This window comes from Myxocyprinus asiaticus, chromosome 22 (assembly GCF_019703515.2).
Source record: "Myxocyprinus asiaticus isolate MX2 ecotype Aquarium Trade chromosome 22, UBuf_Myxa_2, whole genome shotgun sequence".
NCBI classification, from domain to species: domain Eukaryota; kingdom Metazoa; phylum Chordata; class Actinopteri; order Cypriniformes; family Catostomidae; genus Myxocyprinus; species Myxocyprinus asiaticus.
In genome coordinates this window covers 43,082,268-43,099,532 of record NC_059365.1, presented here as the reverse complement: position 1 = coordinate 43,099,532, position 17,265 = coordinate 43,082,268, and the positions used below count along the sequence as shown (strand labels likewise).

The 17,265-nt window shown below is 40.5% G+C and overlaps 1 protein-coding gene across 2 annotated transcripts in view; it reads right to left on the bottom strand.

The window, feature by feature from the left end:
* Positions 1 to 17,265, bottom strand: part of LOC127413306 (short transient receptor potential channel 3-like) — a 112,703-nt gene that overhangs the window by 84,900 nt on the left and 10,538 nt on the right. For both annotated transcript variants that reach the window (XM_051650323.1, XM_051650324.1), the window contains exon 4: positions 14,006 to 14,191. In XM_051650323.1, coding sequence (XP_051506283.1) covers positions 14,006 to 14,191 — 186 coding nt within the window. The remainder of the gene's footprint in view (positions 1 to 14,005; positions 14,192 to 17,265) is intronic.

Below are 17,265 nucleotides of genomic sequence, written 5' to 3'. Positions count from 1 at the left end.
TTTTTTTTACAACACTTGGACATCTGTGTACATGTGCGCCATTTATCTGGGGAAGTGATGGCACCAGGATGCACTGTGGGAAGACCACAAGCCAGTAGAGGGAGTGTGATGCTCTGGGCAATGTTCTGCTGGGAAACCCTGGGTCTGGTCATTCATGTGGATGTCAATTTGACATGTGCCACCTACCTAAACATTGTTGCAGACCAGGTACACCACTCCATGGCAATGTTATTCCCTGATGGCAGTGGCCTCTTTTAGCAGGATAATGCGCTCTGCCAGACTGCACACATTGTTAAGGAATGGTTTGAGGAACATGATGAAGAGTTCAAGGTGTTGGCCTGGCCTCCAAATTCCCTTGATCTCAATCCAATTGTGTATCTGTCGGATGTGCTGGACCAACAAATCTGATCCATGGTGGCTCCACCTCGCAACTTACAGGGACTACTGCCAATGTCTTGGTGCCAGATACCACCAGGGGTCCTGTGGAGTCCATGCCTCGGTGGGTCGGCACTGTTATGACGGCACGCAGAGGACCAACATCATATCAGGCAGGTGGTCATAATGTTTCGGCTCATCAGTGTATATTTCCAATGTATTTTTACCATAGGATTATTTAATTTACATTTATTCATCCAGCAGAAGCTTTTATCCTAAGCTACTTATAAATGAGGAATACAGCAAAAGCAATTCATCCTAAGAAGGATATAATATGAGAAGTGCTACAATACAAAGTTTTGAACTACAAGTAGACAGGAAAGTGAGAGACAGTAATAAAAGAATAGATAAAACGAAAACAGTTAGTGCATTATTGGGTCAGGTGCTCACAGAGGAGATGTGTCTTTATATGTTTCTTGAAAGAGGCTGGAGGATCATCAGCTTGGGTGGAGTTCGGAAGGTTGTTCCACCAGTGAACAGTGGAAGTGAAAGTCAAGGAAACTGATTTTGTGGCACAGCTCACCCTATGATCTCACACATCTGAACTGCACATAGAGTTGAAGTGTAGCAAGTGTAGATAGGTAGTGCAGAACCAGTGTCTGTTCTATATGCGAGCATAAATATCTTGTGTCATAAATGTTCAACAAAGAGAGGTGTGATGTGCATGCCTTGTTGAAGACCACTGGCGCTGCAGCTTTCTGGATGAATTGCAGAGGTCTGACTGTACATGCAGGAAGTCCTGCCAGAAGAGCATTGCAGTTGTCAAAGTTTCAATATAAAAAAGAGCCTGTTCAAGGAGTTGTGTAGGATGCTCAGATAGGAAAAGTCTGAGCTTCCTAATGCAGTACAGCATGATCGGGCTGTCTTTGCAATGTGGTATGTTAAGTTCAAATGATCTTCAAACACCAGGATGGTGGTTAAGCTCAAGAGGTTTCAAGAGTTCTAAGTCATGAACCAAACCAACCAAGCTTCGAGAATCATCATAACATTACAAACTTTTTTGCCATGATTCTCTGATGGGTGGTGTAGTTCTTAACCACAAATTCCACTGTTAATCACAATATGTTGTGTTCAGTTAATAAAGTGGATTGGTGGCTTCAACATAAGCATTAACCACTGATTAACAACCTCTGAGCTAACAGAAGGCCAATCTTTAAATATGTATCGTTAAATATGAAAAGTTATCATTAAAAATAAATTTCCCTATGGAGAAAATGAATGGGATCTTTACTTCCGGAACAAGACTGTTTTGCTCTATACAGTAAAAAAAAAAATGTTTTCCCCTCATTATGTAAATTCATTTCAAAGTGATCAAGTTTGTGATAGTTCTCTGTTCCAATTTCCCCCATTCATTTTAATAGAAGTGACCCCTCTCTACTAAATTGTCCCAGTACCAATGTTTATCTCAGCAAACTAACTACTGACAAAACACTATTTTACTGTGTTTTATAGTTTTTATGGTCAACATAAACAACAAAATGGCTACCTACATGTTGGTTACACCCAAAAAATTTGATTTAGTGGACAAAAGCATTTTAAAATATGAATCATATTTTAAAACAATTGTTCTACTGTTTCATTTTTTTAAGAAATAACAATAAAATATTATTCTGCACAAGTCATGCCAACATTTATTTTTACATTTATGCATTTTTTTTATTTTATTTTTTTTTGGCAGACGCCAAAATTTCAGCTTTTAATGAGACTTTGACTTTTATTTTTTTACTGTCTCTGGACAGCACATCACATTTTTTACTGTAAGCCCCAGAAAAAAATATTAATATGACTTTAAAGTCAGAAATTGAAAAATGTTCATCATAGAAGAGGTGTATTCAAGTAAATGCTTTGTGTGAATTGCATTTTTTATGTGTTTTTAATTTAATATATCTGGACAAAAATGACCGTCACTTCATTGACCCTTAGAACACGTGGCCATAATATGCACCTGTTACCCTCTGTTATTGTATTTTCTGATTAATTTTGTGAAAAGAATCCACGTTATGATCATGAAAAGGTTTTTTTTTTTTCTAGATTGTTTGCCCACTGCAGACACACATTTTTCTACTCCAGTCTACTACTTGACCATGTTTGAAAGTGTGTGAAACATTTGAAAACTTGTGGCGTAAGTTTCATGTGAACACTAGGAAAGACAAGTCAACCCATCGCTAAACTCCAACATACCTGTTTACCGGTGTTTTCAGAAAACCAGTGTCTTTTCGGAGTGGAGAGAGAGAGCTCGCACGCTCAAGGTTGCCAGGTTGTGTGACTAAAGCGTCACCCTGACAGAATATATCCAAATTGTACAAGTGTCCAGATCTGATTGGGGGATTTCACCTATAGAAATCTGGAAACCTCACGTTTATATAAAATGTGACCGGCTAATCGCCCTTATTTAAAGTCTGTTATTTATCCAACGTAGAAAATTCAGTATTTTACTTGCATGATTAGTTCTAAGTAATACATGACACAATTGATCTAAAGGGGGGGTAAGGGGGGATGGTGGTTTAACAAGGGGGATGCTGTTTGGTATTTCTTGCAACAAGGGGATGCCATCCCCTCACATCCCCCCTCAACTCAAGCCCTGGGTACAACACCTAATATTTTTGTGTGAAAATGTTAGTTAAAATGTGAATTAATAACTTTTTAACATGCTGGAGAAAATCACTATATGCATATTTAAGCAGTCTCTGAACTATTTTCCACAACTTTTTGTATATTTAAGAAATGGTAAACATAAAAAAAAGGTTTTATCATTGATAACACCAATGCAATGACATCAAGGGACAAACATTCTTTTTAAATTATTAATAATAATTTTGTTTTGCTTTTTTGCACACTTGTTCTGCCTTGCACTTATGCTTATATTAAAATAAGTACAAAATATATACATAAATAACTTTACATGTCATAGAAGTGGTGTACCAGATGAAAGGGACAAGGATTTTTTCAGGCAATTGACAATTTAAAATATATTTTCAAAATAGTTTGCAAAACAGAGTCAAGCCATTTCATATCATTAAAGGTTAGGTTACAGAATTATACCTTTTTTTCTTTTTTCACAATTTGAAAGCTTTTTCATGACTAAAAAAGTCAAGGGACATGTTTGTCAACATATTTTGATATTGACCCAAATGTCAGAAATAACCTAATTTATGAGACACACAAAGGGGCGCTAGATGGCTCACAAAACTGAATCCTCTATTGATCTGCATTCAAATCTCAGAACATTTTACATCTCATTTTTTCACTCTGGAGAGTAATTTTTTATTAAAACTGATTGTTGCAAGGATTCATACTTGTTAAATTGGCCACAGCAGTATCTATAAAATATATTTTTTTAAATCCTCCAGTAACAATTAATTGTGATTAGCCCATTCTGAACAGGTGCCACGTGACAGCGCCGTCTATGCGCTGCCTGCTTCAGCAGTGGTCTAGTGGTCTGTCGTCGTGTTTTTCCAAAACGATTTAAGCAACGTATTTTACAATATTCTATAATTCAAGAACTTTTTAAGCACCTCTTGGTAAAAATTGCTATTTTCAAGGGTTTTCCAGGAATTCAATTTGAAAAAGCACCTTGTACGAACCCTGCAATTGTTTTGCCAGGCCCACATCTTTTTTGGCTGAAGAAGTAGATCGTCCAGGTACTCATAATTGGTTATGAAAGAAGTGCATTACAAATAAAAAAATTAGCAGTACTCTTTTTTTTGTGTTGTTGTTGGTTTTTTCAGTGTGAATATACTACTCGCACTACAAAAATCGAGAGTTCATGGCCAATTGTGCTCCTACGTCTGGTACCTTGGCCCCACCCCCTTGTTTGCCCTGTCTCCTCCTTGTTATTTCTGTCACCTGCCCTCCTCATTAGCTCCCTAATTTCTCCCTCCTTACATTCCCTTTGTCCGCTGTGAGTTTTTGTGGAATCAATTGTTTGTTCGTCGTTTCTTTTTCTCAGTGGTCTGTTCATTGCTTTACTAACTGTTTGTTAGATTCTTGTTGCAGTGTCTCTTTCGCCTTTTTGTTCATTTTTCCTTAAACTTTTTGTGTGTGTGTGTGTGTGTGTGTGTGTGTGTGTGTGTGTGTGTGTGTTTTTTTTTTTTCTGTTCTGTTATTCAAAACCCTGACAACTAACACTACAAAATAGTGTGGAATAGTGTAGAAGAATGTGATTTGAGACATGGCTACAGGGTCCATCCTAATCTGTTTTTGTTTTAAAACTTGGTTTTCAGTTTCTTTACATTATAATTATTATGCTGAAGATAGTGTTTTCGAAAGTATCAGTTGCTCTGTGAAGCAAAATATTGCTTCAATGTGGATGAAATGCATAAATGTAGTAAAATCAGTGTGTTTTCAAACAAAAATGAATTGGTGTGGACGTGGCCTCAGACAGACATTCCGGGTGATTTGCTCCCAAGGTTAAATTCGATTTCAGATTTACCTGCCCCTAAAGGTAAAAACGTAACAGTCTTCAAAAAAAAAAGAAATGTGCTTGGTCATTTTAAAAGTTCCTTCCTGTCAAAGTGGCCTTTTTTGGGGAGTCTTACACCAAGTCTATACCAGACGCATCCATTGATGTGATTCAACGCCATGCATGCTGCATGGATGGGTGGGGAGTTAACCCAGAGCAGAACCATACCGCCAACACCAACAGATGCTAAATTGTGTACTATCAATAAAATATTCATTCAATATTCAAGTTAGTATTTATTTGACGGAAGTGGTCCTGACTGAACTGCCGCTCACTGGATATTTTTTGTTTTTGGCACCATTCTGAGTAAATTCTAGAGACTGTTGTGTCCCAGGAGATCAGGAGTTACAGAAACACTCAAACCAGCCCATCTGGCACCAACAATCATGCCACTGTCGAAATCACTGAGATCAAAATTTTCCCCCATTCTTATGGTTGATGTGAATATTAAATTAAGCTCCTGACCCATATCCGCATGACTGTATGCAGTGCACTGCTGCCACACGATTGGCTGATTAGATAATCAGATAAATAAGTAGGTGTACAGGTGTTCCTAATAAAGTGCTTAGTGAGTGTATGATATTTAGAGTAAAATAATTTATTTCAGACGGATGTGATAAAGTGGCAGGAGTTGCTCTGCAGCACGTCAGAAACAGAACGGAGCATCCCTTCACTGTTGGAGCAACATGATGCAACGTGCCTTGCTGTGACGCAACGCATCCAGTGTAGACAGCATCACTGATTAAAATGGGACCTATTTGCTTTTGACTCAACTCACATCTGGTGTAGCTGGTGTTATTCTGGCCAAGAGCTGCTGCAAACTGCAGGGGAACTCCCAGAAGTTGCATAAAGCCAGCCAATGAGATTAGAGTCAGACTGAGAAAGTGACTGCCATTTTTGTGTGCAATATGCATAAGACAGTCAGTGAACAGACTGTGGTCAGTTTATTGGCCTGCTGTCTGAGGCTGAGACTAGCACCATGTTGTAACTAGACACGATGCAACACTGCGACATGTGATAGAACATATTTTGTTACCTGAGTATTTGTCCTAACCAGCCACAATGAGTGTCAGAACATTCTGTCGATCGCTTGGTTTCTATTTCTGGGGTGTCACACTGGGTAGCTCTGTTTCGCTGTGAACTCTCATAGGTCCAAAGTCCTTCTTATAACAGTATATTAAATCTGGTGTCTTGCTAGCATTTGAAAACAACATAATTTTGGCTAATGGTGTCACACCTACTGACTGTTTTGCTGAAAACTTGCTCTTTTCAATTGGAGGTCTGCCACACTTGCTGATTCAATATGGAGGAGGGGCGACAGACATACCGACTCCCCCTAACTTTCTCTCCGATCCCGGTCACATGAAGCTCACCGAAATAACAACAAGAGTACAGTGGGAATATAAAAAAGTGTAATAGGCTTAGGTTGCAGTTCATGTAGTAACGTTAACGTACACTGCAAAAAACATTTCCATACTGAGTATTTTTGTCTTATTTTTTGGTAAAAATATCTAAACATCCTTAAAACAAGAAAAAATTACTTGAGAAAGCAGAATGGCATAAGATATGATGTCTTGTTGTCAGAGACATTTGGTGGGGTTTATGCTTAAAAAAAAAAAAAAAAAAGTCAGGGTAAGAAAAAAAACAAACTTGTTTTTCCTTTGAATCACGTTTTTCTCTTTCCCCATTGGCAAATCGTTTTTTTTTTTGTTTGTTTGTTTTGTTTTTTTGTTATAAGCAAAAACATTACAAAATTTTGTTAGATTTCTCTGAAAACAAGACAAAATATCTTATGTAAATCTGCTTCTCAAGTAAATTTATCTTGTTTTAAGAATATTGAGATTTTTACTGTAAAACAAGACAAAAATGATTTTTTGCTCTGTTCCTTAACTTTGTCCCTTTGATGATTGCCGTAAGAAATGTATGTCCATAAACAGCTTCAGTGAGAAAAGGACTTAAACACATTGTTTTGCCTGATTCTGATTTCTGATTTTATTAGTCATTAAAGTGTAAGATATCCCTATCGTATCGTGCAGCCATGTTGCGTTCAGTGTGGACAGAGATTGCTTGATTCTAGAATCTTTTGTGTCGTGGTTAGGACATGGTGTATTGCTCAACTCAAATGTTTCTGTAATAAAGTGGCAATGAAACAAGCAACCATTGATAAAAGTAAACAATGTTCACCTTCACTGCATGCCGACTGCATGGTTGCAACTTTTAATGTAACAGATTGCCAACTAATTGCACTTCTCAGTAATTTATAATGAAAAAGCACAGTGACCATCAAATTAATCATCATATTGTGGAAGGCTGACTTTGAACTAATTTCCTAACACAACCTCAAGCTCCACTCTCCATATCCTCCTGGGAGGTGTTTAGGGGTCTCAAAATCTCATCTTTAAATTGAACTTTGTCAGGGTTGCTGCATACAGGCTACTCATCGTTGGGGTGTTGCTGTTAGCCTGATTAATGCTTCATCAGATTACGTCGTTAAGCGAGGTGAGTCCCTGGGAGTGTGTTTGAGTGTTTGGGGGAGCGGAAGTGTCTGACCGGTGATTAAACAAAACTAAGTGCGCAAAGAGGATTAGTCACACTTACACGACAAACACAAGTGATTAATTGTGGCTCTCTTTTTCTGCCTCTCTCTTGCTGTCTTGTCAGTCAATGCACTCATCATTGGGCAAAACCTGTCAAGAACATGTGTGGGTCATATTCACCACCAAAATCAAACGCGAGAAATTAGAAATTATATTTTGCCAAATGATGACTAAAATGATGACTATTCTTTAGAAACTTTAACATTTTCCCTTTTTATTGTGACATTTTCCTGACAATTAAACACATTTTCCCCCTTTACCATAATGCAAATCAAATCTAATTCTCATTACTTTAGAAAGATATAGTAGTTAAATTGTAATGTACTTATGCAACATGGTAGTATTTGTTGTCCTGCCCATTGATTAATGCTAATTTAAATAATATATATATATATATATATTAGTTACATAATGTATTACAGTAATGAGAATCTAAAGAGAATCATCTTTGAGTATTATAGGAATTACAAATATATTTATACAGTACTGTGCAGAAGCTGTCCTGGTTACTTGCGTAACCTCCATTCCCTGATGGAGGGAACGAGACGTTGTGTCGATGTAGTGACACTAGGGGTCACTCTTGGGAGGTAGACCGCATAGGTCTTCTACATCCCGTCCAGCGGCCAGACACGGAGATTCCAGAGGTCTGGTAGCGGGTGCCAGATGGTGCCCCGTCCCTGAGAAAGAAGGTCCTTCCTCAGGGGAATTTGCCGGGGGGGGCTGTCGCGAGGAGTGTGAGGTCCGAGAACCACGTCTGGGTGTGACAATAGAGTGCTACCAGGACGACCTGCTCCTCGTCCTCCCTGACCTTGCACAGAGTCTGTGCAAGTAGGCTCACTGGGGAAACGCATATTTGCATAGGCCAGGAGGCCAGCTGTGTGCCAGTGCATCTATGCCGAGAGGTGCCTCGGTCAGGGCGTACCAGAGCAGGCAGTGGGAGGATTCTTGGGAGGCGAACAGGTCTACCTGTGCCTGTCTGAATCGACTCCATATCAGCTGGACCACCTGAGGGTGGAGTCTCCACTCTCCCCTGAGGGTAACCTGCCATGACAGCTACCGCTGCAGTGTTGAGGTCGCCCGGGATGTGAGTGGCTCGCAGCGACTTGAAGTGCTGCTGAGGAGATGGCGGGCGAGTTGTGATATACAACGAGAGCACAGACCGCCTTGGCGGTTGACATATGCTACTGTTGCCGTGTTGTCTGTCTGAACTAACACGTGCTTGCCCTGGATCAACAGCCGGAACCTCCGCAGGGCAAGCAGAATTGCCAACAACTCGAGGCAGTTGATGTGCCAACGCAGCCGTAGGCCCGTCCATAAGCCAGTGGCTGCGTGCCCATTGCAAAAAGCGCCCCAGCCTGTTTTGGAGACGTCTGTCATGACCACGACGCACCTGGAGATCTGCTATAGGGGAACGCCTGCCAGTAGAAACGAGAGGTCGGTCCAAGGGCTGAAGATACGGTGACAGACCGGCGTGATGGCCATGCAATGTGTCCCGCGGCGCCATGCCCATCTCGGGACTCGAGTCTGAAGCCAGTGCTGAAGTGGTCTCATATGCATCAACCTGAGTGGGGTGGCCACCGCTGAGGATGCCATATGCCCCAGGAGCCTCTGAAAGTGTTTCAGTGGAACCACTGTTTTCTGACTGAACGCCTTCAAACAGGTCAGCACCGACTGTGCGTGCTCGTTCGTGAGGCACGCTGTCAATGAGACTGAGTCCAACTCCAAACCGACAAAAGAGATGCTCTGAACCGGGAGGAGCTTGCTCTTTTCCCAGTTGAACCAAAGCCCTAATTGGCTGAGTTGCGAGAGCACCAAGTCCCTGTGTGCACACAACATGTCCCGAGAGTGAGCTAGGATTAGCCAATCATCAAGATAGTTGAGAATGCGAATGCCCACTTCCCTTAACAGGGCAAGTGCTGCCTCTGCGACCTTCGTGAAGACACGAGGGGACAAGGACAGGCCTAAAGGGAGGACCTTGTTCTGATATGCCTGACCCTCGAATGCAAACCGCAAGAAGGGTCTGTGTTGAGGTAGAATCGAGACGTGAAAGTACGCGTCCTTCAGGTCTACCGCCGCGAACCAATCTTGATGCCGGACGCTCGCCAGAATGCGTTTTTGCGTCAGCATCTTGAACGGGAGTCTGTGTAAAGCCCGGTTCAGTACTCGCAGGTCCAAGATTGGCCACAACCCATAGCCTTTTTTCGGTACAATGAATTGGGGCTGTAAAACCCCTTCTTCATCTCGGCCAGAGGGACAGGTTCTATTGCACCCTTCCGTAGGAGGGTGGCGATCTCCGCATGCAAGGTAGCAGCGTTTTCGTCCTTCACCAAGGTGAAGTGGATACCGCTGAACCTGGGCGGATCCTGGTGAACTGTGTATGTGACCCAGGGAAGGAGGAAACTGCTCTTTTGCTGAACTGTTGGGTACCGCAGCCACTTGGGCATGCGGCGAAATCAAATGAAAAGGCAACAAAAGATTCTCCACCTAGCCCTCCACCGGGGGATGGAGTGGTCTTACTACCAGCTCCAGTGCAGTGGGTTTCATCGACACTGGGTCGCCCGTCTCAGGGGCGCTTTGACGACCTTCCTGGGTTCTTGGTGGCCGGCTGTGAGACGGGTGGCGTCTGCTTCCTGCGGTGGGCTCCACGCCGGGGCCGGGCCGAAGGGGCGGGCTGCAGCGGAGCCAGTGCAGACACCGCAGGGGGACACCCTTGGCGACGAGCAGACGGGGTGCGGGATCTTGAGCCGTGCCGGGGCAGGATATGCCGGATAGCCTCCGTCTGCTGCTTCACCGTCGAGAACTGCTGGGCAAAGTCCTCGACGTTGTCGCCGAATAGGCCAGCCTGGGAGATGGGGGCAGCAAGGAACCGTGTTTTGTCTGCCTCACCCATCTCGACCAGGTTGAGCCAAAGGTGGCACTCCTGGACCACTAATGTGGACACCGTCTGCCCGAGAGACCGCGCCGTGATCTTCATCACTCGGAGAGCGAGGTCAGTTGCCAAGCGCAGTTCCTGGATCAGATCTGGGGCAGAACTACCCTCACTCTGCATCAGCCTGTGACTGGGCAATCGTCCCCGAAGTTGGGAGCCCAGCTGAGGCTTCTGCATCCGACTGGACAAGCCTGCTCTCCGATGCTGTGCTCGAGAGCTCATCATCTTCGCGGGCTCTGAACAAGAGGTCGAACTCGCCGTGAGACGAGCTGGCGGACTCATCCGGAAGCCCGATCGGGGCAGACGAGTGTGCTGGGGAATGGGAGGTCCGCGGGGGTATACCTGGCGGAGGCGGTCCCATTGGGGTCCCCAAATCGCCCCCAGTGCTAGCCGCGCTTGCCTCAAATCTGTAGGTAGAAGGACCGAGGTGGGGAGCCGCTGGGGTGGTTTGCTTTCTTACGAAAGCAAGCCGCAACCACAACGTTGCCGTGGTTATGTTCTCGCAGTGAGAACATGAACCATCAACGAACGCTACCTCCATGTGGGTCGCGCCCAGACACAAAAGACAGAGATCGTGACATCGTTCCCTAGGTGATGTCGGCGTAAATTATTAATCATATAACGATGTATTTCTATCATGAAGACTTGCAGATTTGAGTAAAGTTTTAGATTACATTTATTTGATGAATATAAACCAGGAATGTAATGTCTCTCTTTGGCGTAAGCCCCGTCTGGCGGTCCGAAGAAGTTGTACTCGGAACCATCAGATCCTGCCGGAGATAGGAGGCAAGGGTGAGGAGTCTACCCCCGTGCAAGACGGGACTTAACTGGTGGCGGTGGGGTTGTTGAGGTTGCCATGTTAACACACTGAAACAGTAATGTGATAGATTGTGAGCAGACCTATAAAGGGATGGCTTACATGTGAATGTCTAGGAGTTACCTATCTAATAGTGCGATGATGTACAGCTGCTAATTTTCCCGCTAGAACTACGCTGCGCTTACATTACCAGTACAGCACTCCAGTCGAGCGATGTCTGCAAACAGTGACTGTTTTGTAAAAGTTTTTTTGACCATCGCTGTTGTAATTGACTGTAATTGAATAAAATGTTACCAGACAGGAGACAAGTATATTTGATGCTTTGTTTTCGTCACCAAACCTTGTGCTCCAGATGCGTCAACTTGAGGTGCCAATGCTTACAGAACCGTACGGTTCATTTTTTTTACAATGAACCATTACACCCCTAATATACAGTATGTATGTATATATATATATATATATATATATATATATATATATATATATATATATATATATATATATATACTGTATTCATAAAAGCAGCAATTAACAGGGTTCAAGTGCTTTAGTGCCTTTAAGTGCATTGAAGGATATAAAATACTATTCAGATATTTTGCTAAAATCTAAAATAGAGATAATACCATAATCTTCAGTAACATTAGGCTTAGGACCATAAAAATATGGCAATTATTTCCATGGCATGCTTCTTCAGAATCTCATGTTGCATATGTGAACAAAATGTGATGGTTCTTGAGGCAAAGTTGCTTAGAAAGAGAATATCTATCATATGATATGAATAACTTGTGTCTGCTTAATTCACCACAGAATAACCATTTAAACGCATGTAAAATGTGATTTTTTTTTTTTATTTTTATATTTTGCTCTAGGGAAAAAGGTCAAAAAGGCTTGCCACATTTCCTTACTGTAGGCATTTGTGTACCTTGTCTAATAGCTGCTGAAAATCAGTTGGCCTATGGTGGCCATGTTTTTCAAGATATGAAACTGTCATCAACGATCTTTATGGCACCTTATAAAAAGACAATGCATGCAAAATTTCAAGTCGATCGAAACAATGGTCCCATAGTTAGAGCTACTTTTAAGTTTGTGTCCTCAGATTGTGCCCTTACAGAAGTGTTTCGCATTTGGTGTAGATATCACATTCTATTCAAGAATTCTAGCCATTTAAGTAAAAGTGGCTATGCTTTGAATCAAGAATTATTTTTTATATATCTAATTACTGATAATGGGATTACAGAGAATCTTTCTGCAATGGTTTGGTTCCGATCGGTTGAACAGCCTAGGACTAGATTGCAAAAGTAGGTTTCGCAAAACATCCAGTATGATGGAAAAACGTTCATGGCAGAAATTCAATCAGAGATATAAACTTTGTTAGTCTTGAGCCAAGGATTCCAATGATATAACCCATATAAGTGTGTGTTCAGGAGTTACGGATCAAAATGTGATTTGCTTGTTTGTTTTGTTACATTTAATTGTCATGAAAATGTGAAAAAAGGTCATTAAAAAAACTATGACCCTAAAACTAGGCTTGATTTTTCTTATATAATTAAATATATTTTCATTCTATTTTTTTCTTTTGATATTGGTGTGAAATGGGACCTGGGGCCTCACGTATAAAACTCTGCGGATATTTCATCTTAAAAGTGTGCGTACACACAAGTCAGATTTCACGTAGACACAAACGTTTTCAGATTTATAAAACCAAATGTACGCCAGAACCAGTGTACAGTTCCCTTTATACATTCCAGTTAGTGGAAGATTGTGTAATTCATCAAATGATGGAAACAGCGTATAACCTGCCATATATCTAGATACACGGTGTAGTGAAGCGCACTTTTAGCATGTTAAAGAGATGATTCAGGAGCCTGGATCACAGTAGTACAGTGTCTTCAGTTCCAGCACATTTCATTCCGGTAAGGGTTAACGCCATGGTGATACTATTCGACTCTTTGCTTCAATTGCTTTACTTGTTCTTATTTGCTAGCACCCATTGCTATACACCTGCCATGGGACATGGTGTCGTCACTCTGTGGGTGATTGCTGAACTGCGAGAGGGATGCTTTTCGGGGGGCCATTTCAACGGCTCCTAGCGTGGCCACCGTGGGGCGCAGCCACTCAGGGACGCCTCTGATCACCTCGGGCAGACCCCCCCGCCCCCCCGGCCAACATGGAAATGTGCAATGCGTCGGCAAAAATCATCTAGGGATAAATTAGTTGGGGTAAGTTCACCTCGGCACCCCCCTAGATCAGGCACAAACCAGTAAAAGGGTGCACATACACAGTCAAGAAATTGTGTATTATATATACACACATTTCAGTGCACGTTTTGTGCATACACAGTCTTTATACATCAGGCTCCTGGACATGTTTTCATTAGATACACCCCATTTAATTCTGAGTGAAAGTCAAATACAACCTTCCTGAAATACCTTAGACAAGGTAAATGGTGTCCACAGAACAATCCAGACACAATTAAATCAATGCAGCTTTAGCAAACATTAAGCCCTCATCAACACAGATTATATGGTAATTTTAGAAATTCAAATTAAGGTCAACAATCTCCACTGAAGAATACTGTGGTCAGTAGTGTGTAATAAAGAGAAGAGTAACATACTGTATGTTGACAGTATGAAAGTATGAGGTCCTTAACTGCTGTTCGAAACAATAGTGAATGAGTGTACAATAACAGTATTGCTGCAAAGTAGTCCTATTCTTAATCAGTATCATGCTTTTGCAAGTGTGGCAGGACTAGATAAGACACTTGCCTTCTTAACCTCATATTTAATGGCCAGTTTGACTCTGCTGAGCAGGGAGCGATGATGCTGCCCTTCTTCAAGCTCTGCTGAGATATCTCCATTCAGAATGGCCTCCACCTCCTCAGAGTCCCTGCACAGATCCAGAACTCCAACCACAAAGTCTTTACACTGCATAGACAACTTCCTGTAATCATTCTGGAAAGACAAAAATAAAGGCACATGTTTGTTTAGAAACTGCAAAATGGGAACTCAGTTTACAGGTTTATTTCCAACACGTTCAGTTGAGAAGGCTGTCAGATTTAGAGAAGCATTGCAATATCTGCCTCAAGCACATCAACAGGAAATCAGCCTCCAAGCATGGTGCAGAAAACAAAACCACTCAGCCACGATATAGTAAAAACATTTTCTTAACAAGTATTTTTATCTTGTTTACCAATAAAAATATCTAAACATCATTAAAACAACATACATTTACTTGTTCAGTAAAAGGTTTATAATATATGTTTTTAGAGAATATTTTAAAGATTATTTTTATAACATAGTCTGGTGACAACTTGTAATAATTGCAACGACTAAATATAAATGAATGACATTTAGTCACATAGAGACTAGTCTCAGCCTCATGGACCGCCTACAGTCCTAGCTACGTGAGATTACAAAGAGATTAACCAATCAACAAAAAGACATTACAGACATCACATTTTAGCTGGCCTCCTATCCAACACATTATTTAATAAAGGAAACATCTCTGAACAAATCTGATTACTAATTCCATATATATGTATGCAGTTCCTTCTCGTCTCGTTCCAAACCCCAGTGTTGTCTTTCTTCCATGATACAGAAAAAAGTGATTTTCCTATTAAAATCTTTGGTAGGTTTATAGGGTTTGGATAAGGGGTTACGCTTTATGGTTAAGTTAAGCTTTGGGTTAGGTGTTAGGGGTTAGGGTTCGTTTCTTTTTTTTTGGAGTAAAAGTTGTACATTTTTGGGTTAACGATTTCTTACAATTTTGCCATCTTGTACTTATTATTATTACAAATTGTCATGAGACCGGACTGTATGTTTCTTCATTGGCACATTGTTTTATTTATGTATTTGTATTTTTCATATAAATCAATGAATCTTGTTACATTTATGCTTTAAACAGGAAAATTTAGGAAAGATAAACTTAATTGAAGACACATTTTTTGAAAACAAGTTGTATTATCTAAAGCAATGTCACTTCAGAAGTAAATGTATCTTGTTTTAAGGGTGTTTAGATATTTTAATTAGAAAACAAGACATAATTCTGATTAAGAGGGGGAGAGGGGTATTGGAAAGAGAATAAATGACATTTTCTAATGTTGTTTATTCCTGAAAATATTTCAAGGGAACATTGTTCAGTTTATTATTTGATCACTTTGGTACTGACAGAGCCTTGGCAAAAGCAATGTACTGTTCAATTACTTAGTAAAGGCATTTTTCCTCAAAACATGAAATTAAATAAATTATGAGAAAACTATTCATTCAGAAAACATAAACACATTTAAAAATCATTTAAAGCTAATGAGAACTCACTGCTATCCTGGTTTATTTGAAAACATTTCCATCATTCCAGAGGAAATAGAAAGGGAACTAATGCTATCAGTAGAAAGGAAATAAAGAAACCTGCAGTAGCCCTAAAAATGTATGTGAACGTTTAAAGGTGCACTCAGTCATTTTTTCCTCATTAAAAAAGTTGATCTCCTAAAGACATGAATTGTAATTTTGCAATATATGTATGAAATCATGAGCGCTCACATTAAAATGAAGACTCCAGTCATATCAGTAACCTTATAAAAGCTGTTTTATTCTACATGGAGAGGGTCTACACATGGGGGCTGCCATGTTAGAATTACATGACCAGCCGAATGCCATGTGATGGCTTTGTGTGAGGAACATATCCAAATTTAAGCTTTTATGCAGCAATTAGCATTCCTGTCTGCTGTAACACTCTCATTTAAATATTCAAAATTGCCATCTCAACAAGCGTTATGACATCAGTGATGTCAAATGAAATTGGCTCTTGTGTGTCTTGTGACCAATTGTGACATTCACATATTTGGATGCACTGGGGGAAGGGGAAGATTTCAGCTATTAAAACCTTCAGTTTTACTCTGTTCCTCACATGGAGCTATCGTGTGACTTCTGAGGACTTTAAATGCAGCATGAGTCATTTGTATACTTTTATAGTATATTTCTTTTTTTTTATAAATTATTGTAACTGTATTTGTATTTGCTTGTTACATCTTTTAGATTGTTAAGAACTGGTAATGTTTAGGTGTAGTATTGTGTAGCAGTTAGGTGTTTAAAAATGTCTATATCCCTGCTGAAAAGACCAGCTTAACCAGCATGCAATTCCCATGCTGGTCAAAACTGGTTTATGCTGGTTTGGTGCTGGTCTAGCTGGTGGACCAGCATAGCCATGCTTTTCGCCAGCAAAACCTTTCTGATGAAGCTGGTTAATCTAGTTGAAAAGCCTGGTGGGGAGACCAGCACACCAGCATCCCTTGCTAGGGGACCAGCATCCAACATGATGTTAGACAATCATAACAGTGGAAGATTACATGGAAGTTTTAAGGAGGTGCTTAGGCCAAAACCGAGCATTTCAGAGAGAGGGCCAGAGACAGGGTGGAAAACTATCATATATTACCAAATTATGACTGTTTCGGTATAAAAAAAATAAAAAAAATTAAAAAAAAAACTTTACTAACATTATCAGTGGACCTCAGTGAAGATATTACAACTATATATAAAATAATAATCAAACTTTTTTTTTAAAAAAGGTGCTTTTCATGACTCCTTTAAGAAAAATAAATCTGAATTGTGTGCACATTGTGTAAGCAAAGCCTTAACACCACTAAAACTTGTAGTCTTGTTGCATGTTATTAGTGAATGCGTGTTTATCCTTTACTTCAATAAAGGTGAAGTGTGCTATTTCTGCACCCATTCTGATCTCAATATTATTGATAGATATTTTCTAAGTAACATTTACACATTTTTGTCTGTTTGAATAGACACTAAAACTTACAATATGGACAAATTAGTAAAAGGAACTTAAATAATGACAGACTTTTCAAATTACATACATCACATTAGAAACATTATTGAGCATATGGCATAAGTATAATCTAACAATGTGCAGTTCTATGCAGGGTCTGCTCTACAAATCTCAGGTAAACATATCAGTCTGATCTCCCAGTATGCAATGCTGCTGAGATTCTGGTCCAAAAGTGCCTTGTTGTGTGCTT